The sequence below is a fragment of the Enhydra lutris genome, unplaced genomic scaffold (assembly GCF_002288905.1).
Source record: "Enhydra lutris kenyoni isolate GAN:26980312 unplaced genomic scaffold, ASM228890v2 scaffoldscaffold37, whole genome shotgun sequence".
NCBI classification, from domain to species: domain Eukaryota; kingdom Metazoa; phylum Chordata; class Mammalia; order Carnivora; family Mustelidae; genus Enhydra; species Enhydra lutris.
The window spans coordinates 27,531,738-27,552,414 of NW_019154121.1; the positions used below are offsets into that span (position 1 = coordinate 27,531,738).

The 20,677-nt window shown below is 49.4% G+C and overlaps 1 protein-coding gene across 10 annotated transcripts in view; it reads right to left on the bottom strand.

Moving 5' to 3' along the window:
- Nucleotides 1-27: 27 nt before the first annotated feature.
- LOC111154508 (lysine methyltransferase 2C) overlaps nt 28-20,677 on the bottom strand; it is a 267,678-nt gene continuing 247,028 nt past the window's right edge. For 5 of the 10 annotated variants that reach the window (XM_022514139.1, XM_022514140.1, XM_022514145.1 and 2 more), the window contains exons 46-60: nt 19,887-20,028; nt 19,591-19,738; nt 17,985-18,163; nt 17,676-17,812; nt 16,598-16,847; nt 15,132-15,271; nt 14,608-14,715; nt 11,652-12,771; nt 10,610-10,746; nt 9,362-9,504; nt 8,924-9,092; nt 4,664-4,780; nt 3,981-4,054; nt 3,628-3,736; nt 28-1,947 (exon numbers count right to left, since the gene is read on the bottom strand). In XM_022514139.1, coding sequence (XP_022369847.1) covers nt 1,855-1,947; nt 3,628-3,736; nt 3,981-4,054; nt 4,664-4,780; nt 8,924-9,092; nt 9,362-9,504; nt 10,610-10,746; nt 11,652-12,771; nt 14,608-14,715; nt 15,132-15,271; nt 16,598-16,847; nt 17,676-17,812; nt 17,985-18,163; nt 19,591-19,738; nt 19,887-20,028 — 3,066 coding nt within the window. In that variant the 3' untranslated portion in view covers nt 28-1,854. Of the gene's footprint in view, nt 1,948-3,627; nt 3,737-3,980; nt 4,055-4,663; nt 4,781-8,923; nt 9,093-9,361; nt 9,505-10,609; nt 10,747-11,651; nt 12,772-14,607; nt 14,716-15,131; nt 15,272-16,597; nt 16,848-17,675; nt 17,813-17,984; nt 18,164-19,590; nt 19,739-19,886; nt 20,029-20,677 lie in introns of those variants that run through there. The other 5 variants (XM_022514146.1, XM_022514142.1, XM_022514143.1 and 2 more) reach the window with 5 other exon arrangements.

The following is a 20,677-nucleotide window of genomic DNA, read 5'->3' on the forward strand; positions in this document are numbered from 1 at the left end:
GGGCCGACACACACTCAGGCGCTTGTATAGATGTAAAATATTTTATTTGTAAATGGTGATCTTCTAAATCTGTGTCCACAAATTCCAAAACCCATAACACTCTGTATACTTCAAAAAATTCAATTTTTGCCAACATTAGGTACTATTATACAGAACAGAAAACAAAAACCCGGTAAGACAAATACTGGTAAGATGTCAGAATATTGTACAAGAGAAGAAAAATATTCAAGAAACAAATTTCATACAGCTATTTATCAAGAGAAAAATATATACAATTGATTTATTCTGTAAGATAAAAATACATCATGCCATATACATTACAAGTTCAGAACTGCGTCACTGATATACCAACAGTTTACAGCCCACTTGAATTGTGCACACAAAACTTCATTTATACTTAGTCTGTGAAGTGTCAGTACCAGAATTTTAAGTACAAAATAAAAAGCTAACCTGGTTCAAAATGCTGATTAAGTTTCTACAAGCAAACACAAAACAGTGTGTTTTTTTAATTAAAGAAATGTAAACAAACAGTTCATACAAACACATTTTAAAATTACATCTTCCGAAATCCTATCGCTGGGGTCCTGCAGCTGCGAGTGTGACCACAGCGCTCCTTTTTTTTTTTTCCTTTTCAAATTTTTGTGTTGAACAGAAGGCTAGAGTTAGGCTGGAGTCCTGCTACATGGTCTAGCATGTTTACATGATTCTCTGTAGCTCGAAACAAAGTTCTAGTCAAAACTACGTCCGCTGAAGAAAAGTTCAGCCTCCATTTGGGTGTATTTTTAAGCATTATTCACAGTTATCACAAATTGTAAGCACAAAAAAACCTGACTGAAGAAGTAGGGATGCAACAATATAATATGAAAAAGTTAGTTTAAATTACCAAAACAGCTATAAAAGTCGTAGTCGTAGCCTACACTCCGTTCTATCAGAAGGTGTATAAAACAATTGAGTACTAATAGACCGTAGTTTCCAAAAAACCCCAAATGCTCTAGGCTGAAATTTTGGTTATTACATAATTATAACGGCGTATTTAAGAACACAAAATTATACTGTGACATCCCTAGGAACATCTTATAAGCACCCGAGCTGCTGCAGAGCCTGGTAGCATTTGGTCAATACTATTTTTATACTGTATTTTTTTCTCAAAATATTTACATATTTGTACAAAGTAACAGGGCCTGTTAGTTCTGCAGGTAACAGCAGCAGCTTGGCTTTCTTCTAACTTTTATTTAAAAATAGCTTCATTCACTTATTCAATAATAAATACAAAAAGTTTCTCTTATTTTACAGAAATCAAAAACTACAATAAACTGACTCATGGAATCAAGTATTTAAATGTATTTTAGTGCAAGTTATTACCCCTTAGCTCTATCCCTAAGGAAGTCATTTCAGTACATTCCTTGTTCAGTGGTGTCTACTTTATTTTAAAAAATCTTTAAGTTAGAGGGCCTGCCCCTGTTTCAGATAAGGCCGTGGCCAGCACTTCGGGCGTCCCGTCTCCCCTTCGCTGGTGATCTCAGTCTGTACATTCATAGGAAGCCCCCAGCCCGGGGCAGGGCAGCCAGCGGCTCTTCGCCCCAGTCAAAGTGTCTCCTCAGCGAGACGCAAAAACACAAGACAAAACAAAACCCACCCACAGAAAGAAGGAGGAAAGAAAGAAGAAGAAAACAAAAGTGCTGGACTGCTCTGTGGTCCTGGTCCGCCCGGAGGGCCGAGGGAATCAGAACTCCCAGAGGCGAGTTTTCAGAAAGTCATAAAACAGGAAACAAAATCTCTTTCCGCCTGCGAAATTCCACTGGTGTGTCAATCGCTCCTTCCTAGGGACAAGCCGCGGCCCAGGCCGCGGGGCGCTCAGTTCATCCACTTCCGGCAGTTCACGGCCCCGCAGTGACACGGAATCTTGTGCTGGTCGTCTTCGAAGTCAAACTTATAGTCATAGCAAAGCTGCCCACGGCAAAGACACAGCGTGAGAGAGGCGGGGCTGGGGGGGTCCTGCCTCATCCGCCCCATCTCAGAACCAGCAGCGCAGCGGACCTAGCGGAGGACCCCGCGCGGACTGGGACAGAAGCCCCCCTGCGCTCACAAGGGGACAGGCACGGCAGGGGACAACGTTCTCCGGCCGCGCCACATCTGGGGATGGCCCGGCTGGAGAGAGCCGCGTTCCCACACCCCTCGCGGGTCCCCCGACCTCATCTGCCGGGTGGGGCGCACACCTGGGGGAGGGACCGACCCCCCCACCCCCGCCAGCTGACAGCTTTGCTTCCTCCTGCCTCACTTAGAAGAATGTTTCGGGAAGTCTACTTAGGGTCATCGAGTCACTCCACATCTCCGAGCAGCTGCTGCCGCGGCCGCCGGGGTCCGCGCGCCTCCCACCCGCGGGCCCGCCCTCCCTGACGCGCCTCCGACTCCCCCAGGTCCTTCCGACCCAAACGTCCTAAGCGAGGCCCGGTGCGGAGAGTCCGTTCCGCGCTGCAAGGGAAGACCCCGGCGTTCACCGGGCAGCTCCTCCCGGCTACCCAGCCACGTGCCCCCTGCTGCTGGGCACCGGCGGGGCTCCGCAGGGAGACTCCGCCGTTTCGTGTAAATGCAGCGGTGGCTCGGGGACGCCAAGTGACCCGCTCAAGAGTACTCAGGCGGGACCGGGAAGGAAGGACCCGGAGCTCAGGGGTCTCCGGCCGTCCCAACGTCCCTGCTGGTCGCCGGCACCACGCTGGGTTCTCAAATACTTTGATTTAAAAAAGGGATTTCCAAAAAGATAACCAAAAAATACAAGAAATCATTGCATAGCTCTGTTCCAAAGGGCCGGGGGGTTCCAACAAAGACTCTCTGGCCCCTCATCCCCCGCCCCAGGAGAAGCTCCTATAGAAACCCACACTGCTCAGCGGCACACAGAGCACCTCGAAATGTGTGCTAATCACACTGTGATTAATCTGTGGAAGACAAATTCGGGGAACGGAAATAAGTGGTCTAGACCAGGAATAACCTTAACAGGTGAAAGTCATCCATGAGCCCAGAGAAACAAACGTCAAGTCGAGCATCTAGCATTTTAAAGAAGAAAGAAGAGAAACAACTGTACCCAAAGAGCCAAACTCTTCGAAACTCTGTTGAGAAAGTCTGTAAGTTTGTGCCGTGAGCGGAGTGTGCAAACAGGCCATCCAGAGCCCTGTGCTGCCCCCGACGGGCCGCCTACAGCCCTCCGTGGCCTTATGTGAGCGTCACGTTCCCGGGGACCACAGAGCCTACAATCCCGGGAGAGTCCGCACACATCAGTGGGATGACAGGCAGAATCTTTAAAGAGAAGGATCCTGGCAGTGTGTGACCAAGGGGTCTAGCAGGAGCCTGAGGACGCGGGAAAGCGATGCCCCGTGGGTGCTGCGGGGATGTGTTGAGTTTGGGGAGCACGGAGGGGAGTGGGGGGAGGTGGTAGTCCACACTTCCCATGCTGCCACGAGGAGGAAGGAGACCCTTGACTGTCCCGGGAGAAGTGACAGGGTAGCGCCCTCTGACCCATAAGGAGACTTTTTCTAGTGCTGAAGCCCTGGACAAGCCCCAGGCCAGCCGCCTGTGCCATGCAGCGAGCTGCGCGGGGACTACAGCGGAGCACCCGGGACCCCACACGCTTACCTCTTCTCCTTTCTGGATCCTCCGGTTGGAGCTGATGATGATTTTGTGTCCTCTCTCAAAAGTCACCACTTCAGCCACACAATTGGGAGCACACGAATGGTTGATGTATCTGCAAGCCGTGTCAGAAAACTATTACGAAACAGCTGCAAGAAACTTCACAAACATTCAGCTCACAGCGAAAACTTTCTCCTAATTACATTTCTACCTGCCCGTTCACAGAACACGAACAAACACAATTTCAAATGAAAATTATTTTCAAAGCTTATCTGCCCTAAATTTTTAATCACGGAGGCCGCTGTGAGCACACGGACCCACTGGGCAGAACTTCCTCGACCAGCCTCCCGCTGCCTCACCTGGCAGGCCCTCCTGTGAGTGTCGCATCAATCACGTGGTCATTATCCATGCGGAACATATACACGCCACGGTTCTGAAAAAGAAAAGTCAGAAATTCCTCCACGTGCAAGTTCAGAGCCAGAAGACTCAGCCGGAAGTGAACGGAGACGCAGCCTGTGCTGTGGGTGTCACACAACCCCGTCAGGGGACACGTATGCACACGGTGTGAATGGAAATCCAACGGATCAGGAGGCTGCTCGGACACCAGGCCCATTAGTCTACAGCTGTCTCTATGTGAACAATACCACTGACTAGACAGAGTGAGAAGGATGGAAAAAACCAGGAAGACACAAGAATATCCAGATGTTAAGTAAAAAAAAAAAAAAAAAATTTGGGGAAAAAAAAAAAAAAAAAGGAGGGGGACGCCTGGGTGGCTCATTCAGTTAAGCGTCTGCCTTCGGCTCAGGTCACAATCCCTGGATCCTAGGATCGAGTCCCGTATCGGGCTCCCTGCTCAGTGGCGAGCCTGCTTCCCTCTGCCCCTCGCCGTGCCCGTGCTCTCCTGCACACACGCGCCTCTCTCTCACATGCAAAAAAATATCCAGATGTGGCTTCCGTTCAAAACTGAGCCTCACAGGACAGTGCAACTTGGCCTTGTTTCCAGCTTTTCGATGGCAAAGGACAGAAGAGGACTGGCTCTTACCTGAGACTCATACAGCTTCTCTTTCCTGTTTGCTACTTCATTTCGAATGATCGTGCCTATGTACTCGATGACCATGGTGTGCTTCTCGATGTCCCTGGCAGCATACAGGCCCAGCCCCTGTGGAGAAAAGAAATAAAAAATGGAAAAAAAGAGTGTATGTATATACTTTAAAAATCACTTTGATTTCTTGGACAACAAACGCTTTCATACAAAGGCCACATCAAAAGCCACAGTGAAGAACTCACCTAAACTCAAAGTCTTTTTTATTGAATATACTATCATCTGAAACAATCTTTTTTTTTTTTTAAAGATTTTATTTATTATTTATTTGACAGAGAGAGATCACAAGTAGACAGAGAGGCAGGCAGAGAGAGAGAGGGAAGCAGGCTCCCTGTCGAGCAGAGAGCCCGACGCGGGACTCGATCCCAGGACCCTGAGATCATGACCTGAGCCGAAGGCAGCGGCTTAACCCACTGAGCCACCCAGGCGCCCAATCTGAAACAATCTTAATTATCACTTAAAGTCATGCCATTACTATCTTGCTTTATGTCTTTTACTAAATTCTGAAGGCGTATTTACAAAGCAGCACCACTGACCGGCCACCGCATCCTGTCAGGCCATCTTATCTTCCATGAAATTCATGTCGAGATCCCACCAACTAAACAGGCCAACAGCTAATAACTATTATAGGCTATTAGCTTCTGGTATTTACTTTAGCCCATTATTGTTTCTTTTTCTTTTCAAGATTTTATATATTTGACAGAGAGAGAGAGCAAGAGAGAGAGATCACAAGCAGGCAGAGAGGCAGGCAGGGGAGGGGGGGAAGCAGGCTCCCTGCTAACCAGAGAGCCCGAAGTGGGGCTGGATCCCAGGCCCCTGAGATCATGACCTGAGCCAAAGGCAGAGGCTTAACCCACTGAGCCAACCAGGCGCCCCATTACTATTTCTAGAAGGATAAGAAAGGACAGTAAACTTAATAAGAAGTAGGGCTAACCATGAGGGACTATTAATACTATAGTGAGGTTTCGGATTTGGCTAGGACTTCCTGGAAGCCAGAGCAAAAGGAGAACCAGGAGAAGTTACTCTGCTTTAATTACCAGGAAAGCTGGAAAGAAATACAGTTCTTCAGAAAGGCAACTTTCTCCCCTAAAGTTTCAAGGCCGCAGAGAAAGAACCAGGAATCTGAACCAGCGAGAACTGCCGCAGGCCTCTCATTTGGCAGCTCGTCCTGTCTTGCTAGTAATAAATCATATACTATGTGTACCTTTTTAAGTTTTTAGCATTACAAATTCTGGAAAAGTATGGACTACTTCCTTGAACATTTGATACTTTCTCGTCCCACTGAGTTTCTGCCTCCTCAACTCCCGCTGGCCGGAAGACCGTAGTAACCAAGTAGGGAAGAGAGTGTGCTCACTGGGAAGTCCCCGCCGTGGGGCACACGGTACCATGCGCCCGTCTCAGGGACTCTGGTGTGTGAACTGAATTATCTTCTGGGAAACGAAATCTTACGCAATGTATCTGTTCAATTCCAGACATAACTGAGATGAACGAACCAAAATACACAAAAAAGCAGTACGTATAGAGATCAATATAGTTTGATATAAGAACAGACAAGATCATGGGGCATCTGGGTGGCTCAGTGGGTTAAGCCTCAGCCTTCGGCTCAGGTCATCATCTCAAGGTCCTGGGATTGAGCCCCGCATTGGGCCTTCTGCTTGTCAGGAAGATTTCTTCCCCCTCTCTCTCTGCCTGCCTCTCTGTCTACTCATGATCTCTGTCAAATAAATAAATAAAAATCTTAAAAAAAAAAAAAAAAAAAAGAACAGACAAGATCAGTGGAAAAGAATGGAGAATGCAAGGCGATCCACGCGTGTGTGGAACTCTCATGTGCGCTACTTACACAGCGGCAGGGCAGTGTTATCACTCAGCGCGATGCGGAAGGGCCACTAAATGGGGCTTCAACTCGTTACTCAATGGAACAGAATAGTCTTAAAACACTTAAAATTTCTGAAATCTAGAAATCCAAGACACTACAAATATAGTAAAATCCACTGTCTTAACCAAGACTAGAAACTACAGAAAATTATGTACATTTGACTATGCAAAAATTCACTTTTATGAGAAAAAAGATATCAGACTTCCTCATAGGCACAGGGTGTGTGGTGGGGAGTACATCTCCCAGCCAAGGTGTCACGAACTGGAAAACAGACAGAGGAGGATACATAATTCACAGAAGAGCCAATCCAAGCGGCAAGCCTCAAATGCGGCTCATTCGTCAGCGGTCAGAAACCACAGGAAGGAAGCAGGACCAGGCAGGCGGAAATGTAAAGGGCAGCTGCACAACATATGGGAAAGGAGAGAGACAGTCTCCCAAATGCAGGAGGAGATGAGCTCTGACAGCCTTTCTGGCAAAGCAACAAGGTCTGCTAACACGCAAAGTACACACATCCCTCTGAGAGATTAGCGGCTGGCACGCTCCTCTTCATTACGGTTCCTCAACGCCCAGGAACGTCACGCAGACGCCGAGGAGAACGAGAGAACGAAGCGGAGGCACCAAGCGGCTCTGGAGGGTTCTCTGAGGGTCAGTGAGCGCAGAAGCCTGCGGCTCGGCCGATGCAAGCGGCTCCGCGGGGACATCTGTGCGCAGACGAGGCTGTGCGGCCAGGACAGTGACGCGACACTGACCACGGGTCCCGAGATCAGTGAAATGACAGTAAGGGAGTAAAAGCGACGCAGAAACAGGAGCGGTAACAAGTGAACGAGCTGCTTGGGAACGTTTAAAATGGAAAAGGAACCGATGCGGCAGATGAGAAAGACACACCCCCCAGAGTGGCCACCGGACCCCCCGGAGCTGGAGAGGCTGCATTCTCGACCCAACAGCAGAAGGAAAAGAAAGTCGCCATATTTGTAACGTAAAAAACATGGTACCAGATGAGAAGATCAAGAGCAGAAAGAGCTCTTAGGTGACTTTTTTTTTTTAACACAAAAGAAAGCTCCGCAGATACAGCAGAAGCCAAAGAACAAGGACAAGGGAACCGACACCAGACGGGGGAGAGGAGGACAGGTGGAGTCACAGGCTCCCGTCTGTGTTCGCACGGGTCCTCTGGGGCCCCACCGCAGGGGCCGGACCGAAAGGCACGTCTTAGCAGGCCCCAGTGATGCCACTGCTAGCCTGGGTCCACCATGTGACAGCCCAGACCTCACAAGTCCAAATTTGTCTACAGGTTCAAAAAGGAACTTGCAGAAGAATCAACACAGAAACATTTCTCAGACTGAGCCCCAGTGCTCCAGGCTGAAAAGGGTCATCAAGTAAGGAAAGCAACAAAAAAGAAAATAACCCAAACTTCAGCACATTTTTTTGTAAAATGTCCAACTATTAAGACTAACAGGAAGATCCTACAGTCTTCCCAAGAGGAGAAAAAGTTCCCAAGAAAGGAACAAGAATCTGAATGAGTACGGACAATGGAACGTAGATGAGATTTTTATTGTAAAGGGATCCCAGTGGGGGTGAGTGGGGCTGGGGAGGCGGCGGCAGGCCCGACAACGGTGCTCACGGGAGCGACAGCAGGTGGAAATGGGGGGCAGAGACAGAGCGTGGACTTGAGAGAGCTCTTCTGGGGGGGGGCGGGGCGGCAACAGAACTTAAGGGTGCCCTGGATCTGGGCAAACGGGGGCCAAGGTACACAACTCGAGGATGGGGAAACACTCAGGATAACTGGGCTCAGGGACCGAGACATTTGGCAAAGTAAGGTCTGTGCCCCCATCCTAGGACATCCAAGAGGAGATGCAGAGCAGACTCAAGTCCGTGGCTCAGCGCGTACGGACTGTGGATGGTAACTTAAATGCTGAGACCACAGATAACCCGTAAGGTCCTCCACACACTCCAGGCACCAGAAAACACAGTGCTCTCGAGAGAAGACGGCTTCCGGACGAGAACCCCACACACTCCTGCACCTTTTGAAAGTAGTTCCACTTGTACTTCTCACAAGAATCTGAAACAGCTCTCGTGAGCGCTCCCCAAACCCAGTGAGCGCAGAACACCGTGGCCCCGGCTGCCCACAAGCCCTCGTCGAGACACGGAGATGTGGAGTCTAGTCTCCCCACTGGGGGAGGAGAAGCACCCACAGTCGTATTCAGTCGCTGGAGCTACCAACGGACAAGACGGGACGGGGTTTCACAGACGTGATGCTAAGCCTCCGCCGCATCAAGTCCTTCGAAGACCAGACGCCAGCAGCCCTCCCGAGCGCAGCGGCTCCTCACCTGGATGCGGGAGCGGGCCAGGTAGACGTTGGACTTCCACTCGGTCTTCATCTTGCGGTACTGCGAGGACTTGGAGTGCACGAACTGCTTGCTGTAGGGCGCGTTCAGCTCCCCCGTGACAGTGCTCTGGAAGGACTTGGAAGTGCTGGTGCTGTTCAGGGTGTGAGGCCTGCGCGCAGTGGCACGTCAACAGGAAAAAATGAAAGGAAAACTGAAGATATCTCCGAATAACGCCCAAAGCCGAGAGGATTCAAACTCTCACTGACAGGAACATACATGGAAAGCCGCCTAGCAGAGCCGCACGGCGAGTTCTCGGACGCGGTCGGCACGGACGCAGCCAGAGACGGCAGGTTTGTAAGCAGCGGACAGATCAAGCACAGAAACCACTAATACGCCTGGAAACCCTGGGCTGTACTATGTGAAGTTAAAACAAAATACCTTAACACAAACCTCTTGACATGGGCACTCATTTTAGGTTCGGATCGGGCGCAGCCTGTGGGGTTCACGGCGAGGGGGAGCTCCATGAGAGGATTGCGGCCGTACCGGAAGGCGTAGTTCTCGCACGCCTCCACCCCTGGGAGCTGAAAAGGAGCCAAACAGACACAGGGTGAACTTATGTGATCAAGACTGCGGACCGTCCTGAGCCGGCCCAGGGAGGGCCCGACCTAAACTTCTGCGGAAGTAACTTGTCAACATACTCCCTGTGGACGAAATGGTCTTTTAACGTATGTCACCGTAACCCGCCTGCACTCAGATCTACTTCAACACTAACACACGGATTTCAGTTTCAAAGCAGAACTTCGTCAACCCTGGCAATTGCTCCTTGAAGAAAAAGACTAACCCACAGAACTGCCACAGGCCAGCCGACACACGTGCCAGCGCCACTATAAGATGATTATCCCGACCCAGTGTGTACGGACTTACAACTTCGTTCTTTCAGCTTGTGTATCTTTATTTGGAATTTAAAAGTTAAATATAGTTAAAAATTTTTGATATGGTTTCCTGTCTTGATTTCTTGCTTCTTCCAATTTGGCTGCAATGAGGTCGGTTATCACACGCAGTTCCCGGAGAGTGTAGATGATGAGCTAAGGTTTACTTGCAAGATAATTTTATGTTAAAGGCCTCTTCTAGAATATACTTCTTGTGAAATATTTCTCTATAGACATAAAAGATACACATCACTTAGGCAGGGCTCTACCAAAGGAAGGAAGCAGACCTAGAACTCAGTGGCTTTTGGGGTGTCCTCTGTTTCTCCAAAAAAACAAAAGCAAAACAAACCCCACCAACCATCAATGATTTTTTTCTTGCTCACGATAATGCCTTATAATCACACAACTTCTCGAAAGCATTGTGTGTAGACTCACTGGCAAACGTGTTAATCATCTTAATCTTAAAAGACTGCAAAGAGAGGTCAGAGAAGATCATGTGCTCCTGTGGTCACTGCCCAACCCTGCCCTTCCCTCTGCCACGTCTGCCCCGCGCAGAGAACCTGGAGCGTGAGAGCCACCTCAGGGAGAGAATGCTACCATGCACTGAGGTGTCCCGACGAGTCACAGATGCCTCGAGACAGGAAGAGAGAGGAGCGCTACCTCAGAGTATCCTAGCGCGGCCCGTGTCAAAACGGTCGCACTGCCACCTGCAACCGCAAAGGCAGTCCCGCTGCCACACCCGGCCCGAGGCACTCACGGACTCCGCGATCCGCGCCACTGCAGACACCGTGAGCCCAAACAGGTCTTCTCCCTTCAGATACGCCGGGAAAAGCTGCAGCATTTCCGACTGTTTTCTCACGCATGCCACGGGCTCCAAAATTTTATCCCAAACACCTACATAGGGCCCAAACAGAAACAAAACAATTTAGAACACGCCTGCTCTCTGCTGACAGAGAGGAAAGCAGGACGCGGCACAAAACAGCAGAGACGGGCCAACCACTCGAAGACAGTTTCCCAGTGAAGCCTGGGGGTGGTGAACCGACCACCCTACTACCTGCTTATCAAACGACAGTTAATTTTGAAGAACTTTACGGAACTTTAGGGAAAAGAATGTGTTACATTAAGGAAATAAAACAGTGAAAGTGGAAAAGAAAGTTTAATGTAACAAATTCACATAAGAACTTAATTCACTTTCACACCAGGCATATAACTTTATATTTTTAACTGATCAGCCCAATTAGCAGTATCCAGAAGTAGGTTTCTTTCCTCTCAGATTTACATTAAAATAGGAAATTCATATTTCCATTGGAATTATCTTCAGGGCATTTTCATACTTTTTTTTTTTTTTTAAATAGCCAGAGTTTAAAAAAACAATTCCCCGGTACACATCAATAAAATGACAGCCTATGGTCAGAATGAAGAGTCCAACTTCTAGCTCCTAATTTGTTCAGTCCCTGGTAATCCTCATAAAAGGCAGCGCACCGCATGCTGTAGACACGGTCTCCTGCCCTCTGAATTAGGAGCGTCCCCAACACAAATGACAGGCACCCCTCATCCACAGTCCCTGCTTTATCACCGAGCACTCACACGCGCGTTCTGACTGCGGGAGCGGCAGTCCGGCAAGTGCTGACGAGACGGCCCAGCACAGCCGGCAGGTACAGTAACACAAAGCGGCTAAGAGCCACATTTGGGAACAACAAATCCACGTGTTTTCGTACAACCTGTAACAAACGACAGAGAAGGAGGAAGCGCAGACATACACGTCAGTGGCCGGCTCCGCAGCGCACGTGTGGTCTTACCTTTAGGAGACGAATCACTTAAGACCAGATCCTCGTGGCCTTGCTCCACAATCCTGATGACGAACACGGGGCGCCCGTCCTTCTCCTCGATGGAGCACAGGTAGCGACAGCGCCGGTTGGCGTAGCGGGTGCTCCAGTACAGGCGGCTGGCCTCGTAGCCCACGGGGAAGAGCGCTTTGGGCGAATGGAAGGCCTGCATCTGCTGCGGAAGCAGCTGGCCGATCGTATGGAAGATGAGGCTTCCCACGCGGAACGTGTGGTCGCGCTCCCCGCGCTGCACGATGCTGGCGATCTGTCGCACCTCGTCGCGCTGAACGTAGACCCGCCTGAAGACGGCGAAGTAACTTAACTCCTGCTCGTGAATTCCCTTTGGTTTGTGCATGGGACAAAGCATCGTTTTATCCTTAAAAAACATGCATTGTGCTTTAATGGCGCAGGTGAAGTGGTAAATGTTGGCGCAGCGGAAGCGGTGACAGCCGCTGGTGGCGCCCATCTTGTGGCAGAAGACGCACTTCATCTGCAGGCCCCTCCTCAGCGCCAGCTCCACGTTTATCAGGGCCCCCGCCTGGGTCTCATAGACCTCTGTGGACCACAGCGCACAATTCAAGTGGACCCACAGGTCTAGGTCAAGGTTGAGCAGTCTTGCCGGCCCATCGGTCAGACCGTCCCCTTCCTCGTGACAGAAGCAACACTTCCGATAGTCTTTGGGCACAGGGTCCGGTTTGAGGGAAGTGCCCAGTTTCTTCAGAAACTCATCAATCTCGTCCTCACAAGGCGGTTTGAAGCCCCCCTTGGGGATGACGATGTGAACGCTCCACTTCTTCCACTTCATCCCTCGCCACTTTTTACTGATGGGCCGACAGTCTTCAAACCCGCCGTGCACGGTCCTGAGCCGCGGCTTTAATTTGACCGTTACCTTGAGCTCGTCTGGCTTTGCCTCTACTTTGGCTGCTTCAAACGCCGGAGGGAAAGTGATGGGGGGTGACGCCGGGGGAGAAGTCTCCTCCTGGAGCTGTGGGAGGCAGTGCACGTCCAGAGTGGAGATGTTGTTGCTGTACTGATGGAATGCTCTGGAAGGCGTCTCCTTCACGGGCGACTGTGGCAATGGCGGGGCAGATTCCTGCACAGTGAAAGGAACAGGAGTAAGAAGAGCAGTTGGCCCCAGAGCAGGAAGCCAAGCAGCAGGGGGTCACAGGGCCTGTGCCCCGGGGTAGGGGTGGGGGACAGGGGAAGGGTCACACGCAGCAGAGGTGGACGGCAGACACTGCAGGTGCCCACGGACACCCGCAGGCTCATGAGAGCCGGGCCATGTTGGGAGTCCTGCCCCAGGCCTTCTGGACCAGGCTGTATCTCTGGAGAATGTTCTGCTCCTAAACCTCGGACACTCCTCTCTGACCATAATCAAGCCAGAAAAATCAATGCTGAAGAGAGGAGCTATCTGGTTTAATTCGTACAACGGAACGGTGCTTTCCATTGGACCAAATAAGAACTTCAGAACATGATCTTCTCTGAGCTTATCCGCACTCAGAAACCCACGTCTGTCCATCTCAGGCGGAACTCATCAGCATACGTATGAGGAAAGAAGGGGCAATGGTCCCCCATCAACATGCACCATCTGGAACCCCTCCCTGCGGATGCCCAGCTCTGATCCGGCTGCTGGAAGCAGTGAGCGGAGAGACAAGCGCCCAGACTTTCTGGGTGCCCTCAAGGTTCCCCCGTTCTCACACGACCCCTCCAACCGAGCATCTGAGAAGACACACCTCACATAAATCCAGGAGCAGGCAAGAACTGCACACCAAATTTTAAAAATATCTGGTAAAAAAGCAATTCTTCCTCTTACAGAAGTTGACATAGTAATTTTTTAGAAGACTGTATTTATTTATTTTGAGAGCGCATGAGCGGGGTGGAGGTGGGGGAGGTGGCAGAGGGAGAAGGAGACTCGCCATGGAGCAGGGAGCCCCGCCCTAGGCCTTCTGGACCAGTCTGTATCTCTGGAGAATGTTCTGTTCCTAAACCTTCTTGGACACTCCTCTCGATCCCAGGATGCTGAGATCAAGACCTGAGTTGAAGGCAGAAGTTCAACTGACTGAGCCACCCAGGCACCCCAACATATTTTAATTTGAAGTCTAAATCTATTTGGCATAGAGCTTGATTTCATTACACTGGAGACAACCGCCTATTATAAAAGTAAGAGCAGCCTCATCTGCAGGGAGGAAGGACTGGGGGCATTCCCACCCAGGCAGGCTTCCTTTAACACAAATAGTTCAAAATGTTTATCCAGGGGTGTCTGGGCGGCTCAGTGGGTTAAAGCCTCTGCCTTCGGGCTCAGGTCATGATCTCAGGGTCCTGGGATCGAGCCCTGCATCGGGCTCTCTGCTCAAAGGGGAGCCTGCTTCCTCCTCTCTCCCCGTCTCCCTCTGCCTGCCTCTCTGTCTACTTGTGATTTGTCAAATAAATAAAAATCTTAAAAAACAAAACAAAACAAAACGGTTTATCCATCAACCACATGTCGATACACTTAATTCACACAGAATCAGGTACCGCAGACCATTTTCACCGTGACATGAGCAACATGCTTTCTCCCAAAATACAGGAGTAGACTCACAATGTGTCTGTGAACAGGTTTTCCCATCACGATAAGAGTAATAAAAGCTTTAAGTCTTACTATTGTAATTAAGTCAAGATATTTGTAATTATTTCAGTAAAATTAAAGATATTAGTGTTTTATTCATAAATTCTGAACTTTTAAGACGTAATTCAAGTCTACCCCCTCCCCCCCCGTCAAATAAGCTGAATTTATCTGAAAAAGCAGCACGGGCTGCCCTTCCTCAGGAGCGCAGCATATGCCGAGATGCTACCCAGAGCCTAGGAAGCTCTTCCGTCCGTCAGCGTAACCCCAAACCACGGAAACCACTCATTATACGCTGTTCCCTGACGGAGACGGTCCTCAACTTACCTTGCTTTCTGAGTTTTTTGCTTGTGTGGTTGATGCATAAAGAATGAAGCAGTTATTACTACAAAAGACGATGTCCTTCTCCACTCTATTGGAGCTTTCTCGGGAATCCTGCGAAGCAAAGAGAAACGTGTGGGAATCTCGAGCCAAAATTTCCTAAGAACACGTTCTATCCATTGTTGGTTTTTATGCTCTGTTAAAAGTGAAAGTAGTTCTCTATCTTAAAAGTAAAAAAGTAACTCCCTGACAATATTTAGTATATAATTTAGTCAAAGAGAAAATAAATGTACAAAAATAAACTTTATTATCCGTATTTTACTCTATTCAGACATATAGGCGTCTTATAATGTCCAATTTACCTGTCTGCTGTCACTGTTTGGTTTTAAGCTAAACACGATAAATATACACTGGGGCTCCTGGGCAGAACCGGAGTCCCGCGAAGCCACTGTAACCGGGCGGGACACCTGACACAGCAGCGGAGCCACCGTAACCGGGCGGCACACCTCAGCAGGGGGACACCCTAGTACCTTGCTCACAAAGGCCAGGTCTCTGAACGACTTGCGCACGCCGCTCCCGAGGACAACCACCTTGCAGTGACAGCACCACTGTGGCCTGAGTGCCGCACTGTCTGCTCTCCCGGGACCAGAGTCCTTATATCCAGAAAGACCTAAGTGCAGAAGGCTGCCATTAGGGATCCACATTAACCAGCAACACGATGCAGGTGTAGCACTGCACTAAATCAACTCAGCACACGGCTCATTTGAAATACCTGATTTCATTCTTTTTTAATAAAAACCTTATCTTTCAAACAGTGGTTATAGGGCAGCTACTACGCGCGTGGCCCTGGAGCACAGAGGGACACACCTGTCCTCACGCAGCTGAAACAGTGCTCACACGCGAGGAGTACGAGAGGACACCAATCCACCACGAGATCAACGTTCACCCTACGTGCAAAGCGAGTGGGGCGGGGGACACTACCTCTGCTTGAGGGTTAAGACAATAAAAAATGTTTTATGAGAGACGGAAGAGATACATGTACAAGAGTCCTAAATGTGATCTGGAAAGTTGTCGAGGGCTAAGGAGAGTCCCAGGGCCAGGAGACAAGCGTGGTCAGGCACACTCAGGGCGTATCACCTGCGTGGGGCGTGGAGGCGGAAGGCAGGACAGGGAAAGTGAGTGAGGCGGGAGCAGCCTGGAGGCCGAGCTTGGAAGCCCACACGGGCAGCTCTGGGTCAGAGCTCGTGGATGAGGAGTGAGGCACTGCCAGGTCCCCAGAGCAGGGCCAGGACTGAAACAAGAGTCGGAGGGAATGGGGCGAGGCGGCGGGCGGAGGCTGGGGCGAGGCGGCAGCCCTGCCCCGAGGCCTACGGAGCAGCTCTTCCGTGGGGAGAGCAGGGCTCGTGCGGACAGGGCACGGGCCCAGCAAGACGCAAGTGGGGGTGCAAGGCACAGAAGGAAGAGGGGCACAGTCACAGATGCCGGCCTCACGTGCACCTGGAAGACAGGCCCTCGGGGAGACACAGGAACAAAAGCTGCAGAGGGTCAAGAGCCCGCAGAGGGAGCCGGAGCTCCGTCAGTGCCCGGGTGACTCCCAGCCACTAAGGTCAAACCACACCACAGAAGACAGAGCACCCACAGGAGGCCCAACTACCCAGGACTACACACCAGCACGCCACTACTTGTTCAAAACTGAAGTGGGATTTTATTTTAATTTTTGAAGTGAGATTAAAAAAAATTTTTTTTAAAGATTTTATTTATTTGACAGACAGAGATCACAAGCAGGCAGAGAGGCAGGCACAGAGAGAGGGGGATGCAGGCTCCCCGCCGAGCAGAGAGCCCGATGCGGGGCTCGATCCCAGGACCCTGAGCCGAAGGCAGAGGCTTAACCCACTGGGCCACCCAGGCACCCCTTGAAGTGAGATTTTTAAAGAGAATAAGCTTAACTTGTGAGTGGAGAGTGAGTCTGAGGTTAACAAAAGGCAGACTGGCTCACCGTTGCTTGCTGGAGGGAAAGGCCCATCGGGCTGCTTCAGCCGGTACGTGCTGGCTAATCTGGGAGGGTTTGCAGGTCCTGGCGGAGGCCCACGAAGAAATAAATGCTGTCGACACTCCAAGCCTGGGTTTACTCTGTGGCTACCAACCAAACCCATGGATGGAACATCTGGAGCATTACTAACCTCATAGCTGTTAGGAATTCGGACGTGAAGAAGGTCGGAAAATGCAGCCACCACACTGCTAATGTTCTAGAACATAAGTGTAAACACAGTGTTAGCGCCGGAGGCCACAGTGAGCCACAGGCATGGGTAAATGCCGTCTGCCGGACATGCACGGTGCGAGCAAATCCAGCCACTTTCACTTACACTTAAGAGTCTCAGGGGAAAAAAAAAATCATTTTAATGGATCAGTATCCCCATCAAGCTTTCCTGAGCAGAAATCCTCACACAGGGATCCCAATTAACGTGACACATTTGCGTGAGCGTTCAAGTATTCGAGGTACGGTCGCCGCTGCAGGAGGGAGGGAAACCTAGGTCTCACCGCTGGGCAGAAACTGCCTCGAGTGGACTTTGTCCAGTGCAGGACAGAGCGCTGTTCCCCCCCACCCCCCACCGGGCTAAGCTGTACCGACGGCCAAAATGTCCTATCACTAGACCGTAGTGTGGGGGCCAACATCCTCACCGAACCAAAACAGAAAAAAATTCTCAGGAATTTATTAGCATTTGATAGGGGCAGCTGCTACCTGGACATTCGCACTACTCCTGTAAAACTGAGTGTCGACCAAGTTCTTTCTCACGGCTCCATTTTCTATGTGTAGTTCTCAAGAGGTTTCTCTCTGAAGGACACATGCTTTAATAAGAACACGAGAACACGAGCTTCATTTTGCCCCGGCCTCCGCGGAGAGCCATGTGACGCTCATTCAGGGTCTCAGAAGCAGCCCGGACACCTGACCGCTCGTCCTCGCTCTGGGGGCTTCTGCCCGCCAAGACCCTGCTGTGCACGTCACGCTCTAAGCCGCCTGACGCCCCGTAAGAACGTGGACAGTTTATAATGTTAAAAAGCAATTTCATCTTTACCTCAGCAGCCGTAGGATGCAGGGTTATTGCCACAGATATAAGACCCGATCTGGGACCATTTGGGGATGAACCAAAAGGTGGTGTGAAAAATAAAGTGCCTGGCTCAGCTTTGATGTCATTCCTTCTCGATTCCAAACCTTAAGTGGGGGGAAAAAAGAAGGAAGGAGAGAGGGAAAGAAGGAAGGGAAGAAGGAAAGTACGGAGAAAGGAAAGATTATGGAGTGTTAATGGCTTTTCAAAATCAAAACATGAACGTCAGTAAACCGGCAGACTGTAGTGACAAGTACTTTCACGGAGAACGTTCTGTACCTTTCCCAGCACTGCTAGGGAGAATCGGAATAATGGGCGATGGCACGGGCTCTGGAGGCTCCTCTTTGACCAAGGACAAATCTGGGTATCTGCTCACTTCCATCCCAACCACACTCTCAGGGGAGGACGAGGGAACAAAACTGTCAGGAGTGTCCCGATCACCACCATGATCCTGTATCCTGAGAGAAGAACACAGATTACATGTCGGCTTGGGCAAGTCCACCCATGGGGCTTCCTGCATGACCCAGCCCTGTCTACTAGAGGGACTCTGAGGTTCCCCTGGACAACGGCAATGATGTAAGAAGCCAAAGAACAGGTTCGGGGCCAAACAAGAAATCTCTCGGAAAAAGACCCGAGAAAGACATCCAACTATGAAGCAATTTAATGAATTTCAACATCAAAGTGTAAAGACTTGCCAAGAAAGAAGACGTTCAGATTACCACACAGCAGAAGGATGATACTCACACCTGTGGCTAGTTCCAGATCCCTGAGACTACAGAACAGTCTGCAGCCAGAAAAGGAAAGAGCCATCTCGCACACCCCCACGGGCACACCCGCAGAGCCCGCTGGGCTGCTGCTCGTAGAGGCTATGTGGGGAAAACTTTGTCATTAGAGCTTCATAGGCCTTTATTTTTCCTAATTGATCAAGTACAGTGGAAAGAAGAAGAAGAGAATAGTCTAGCCCAAGAATCTAGAGGTTAACTAGGGTGACGGAGGTCAGGGAGCAAGTATGGTGTCAAGCCACTGCTGTAGGGTACCCCCAAACCTGGGGTCTCCCAGCGCCCCCAAAAAGAGACACTGTTATGTGGAGAGAATCTGAGCAGTAGCATTATGAGGAGACCCAAGAGTGGCTTCAGCTTCCAGAATGGGTCCCTGTGAAACAGTGCCCTACCCTAGGGCACAACACATGCACATAACTGCCCCCGTTCACGGATCTAGCAAGTTCCAGTAGCACGATGCAGAAGAGAGCAGGGAGACTGGATTCTAAATCTGGACAAGGAACGTCTTTTTGGCCCACAGCTGTCTCCTTGGTGGAGTCAGGGACTTAATCTACATGATGTCTCACCGAGCAGAGGGTAGTTACCCGATTAGCCAAAGGAGAATCACCTGACCAAGTACAGGAGAACCTTTCCTAGACCTAACGAGGTGGGGTGTGGTTACCTACTAAGGGAAGCGGTTTCTCCCCAGTCAGAGTCTTGGGTCTAAAGAGCTAACAAAAAGTAGTACAAAACTGGACGGGCCAGTCCTTAAATCCTCCTCCCCAAAGGCATTCTCCAGGATCTGTGACTGCTGCCCTTTGATTTCAGACATCTGCAAACATCAGTAAGTGACAATGATCTCTGAGATATTTTGCATACAGACTCCCACTGCCTTAATGTCCATTTACGTGTCGAACTTCCTAGACCATCTAAGAACTGAAAAATGTACAAACTAATTACTTTGAATAGTCAGAATGGTTTATAAACGAAGTCCTAAAGAAAACCATTCAAATTTTCACCCCTTAAATGTTTTTACAAGCTATCCCTGCAATCCGTACAGACACGCTATATACATATTTTTTTTAAAAATGAAATAACTAAAAAAATGCAAGAAAAAGAACTTCTACCTTAATTCTTCCTGATTATTATGAGGAGGTGTTGGCAGGGAAGCTGGAACATCCACTGTCTTGGGGCCTTGAGCGATAGCCCTGGCCAACAAGTCATCCTGGGCTCTGAACGGCAGCTGAAATGGTTTAGGTCCTAGACTTTTGGTAACTGGAAAAGCGAAAACACAACCAAAACCAGATTTAGTCAAAACGGATACATGGGGGAGAATGTTACGACTTGACTGCCTTTTCACCATACACAGCTGGGAAAGGCACACTCCTCAAAGGTGTACAACTCAAGAGCTGTATGGTCATACCTTCATGGCTCATTAATACGCCAGCTCTTCCAGCAAGTTCTTCAGTTGTCGCAAAACCATTTGCCATCTTCTGACAAGCCATAGGAGGTGGTGTAGGAGGAAGAGAGGCAGGGGGTGTTGGAGGATTACTTAAATTATTCTGCTGCAGGAGACCAAAAAATTTTAAATTATATGCTACAGAGCAAATATGCCATGACCTTGCTAAAACTTAGTTCTGTGAATTTTTAGCACATGGAAGCAAGGCTACAGAAATGTCATCAAGATGCATCTTCATTCCTAAATGAACACCAAGAAGAAAAATAAATGGACAAGGCCAGGAGGTTTTTTGGTGGGAGAAATACTCGGGCTTATATGGACCAATTAGCCATTTGCTTACTCTGCCCAGCTTGAGTACTTGAAATTAAGAACCAAAGTTACATTATTCTGTTCTATACATCTCTTTTCAAATTTCATTGTTATAGCCAGTGAAAGACAGCTTTAAAATTCCACCAGTAAATTGTAGAACGTTCTCAAGAACTCCATTATTCAATTCTCATTAAGATACGCCCCAGGTCCATTAAAAGAAACAAAAAACAAAAAACAAAAAAACCTTGAGAATTTGTGGTCCTAATCCTATCATTACAACTCATAGCCTCAATATTAGAATCTGGACTGTCCAAAGCCTCTCTCTGTAAGATGCGAAAGTCTTAGCAATAACACAGGAATGGCTGACTCGTTAACAAGCGGGAGTCCCTCCAAACACTTCTCTCTGCTTAGCATGTCATCGATTTGTCATTGTTCACTGATTGGTC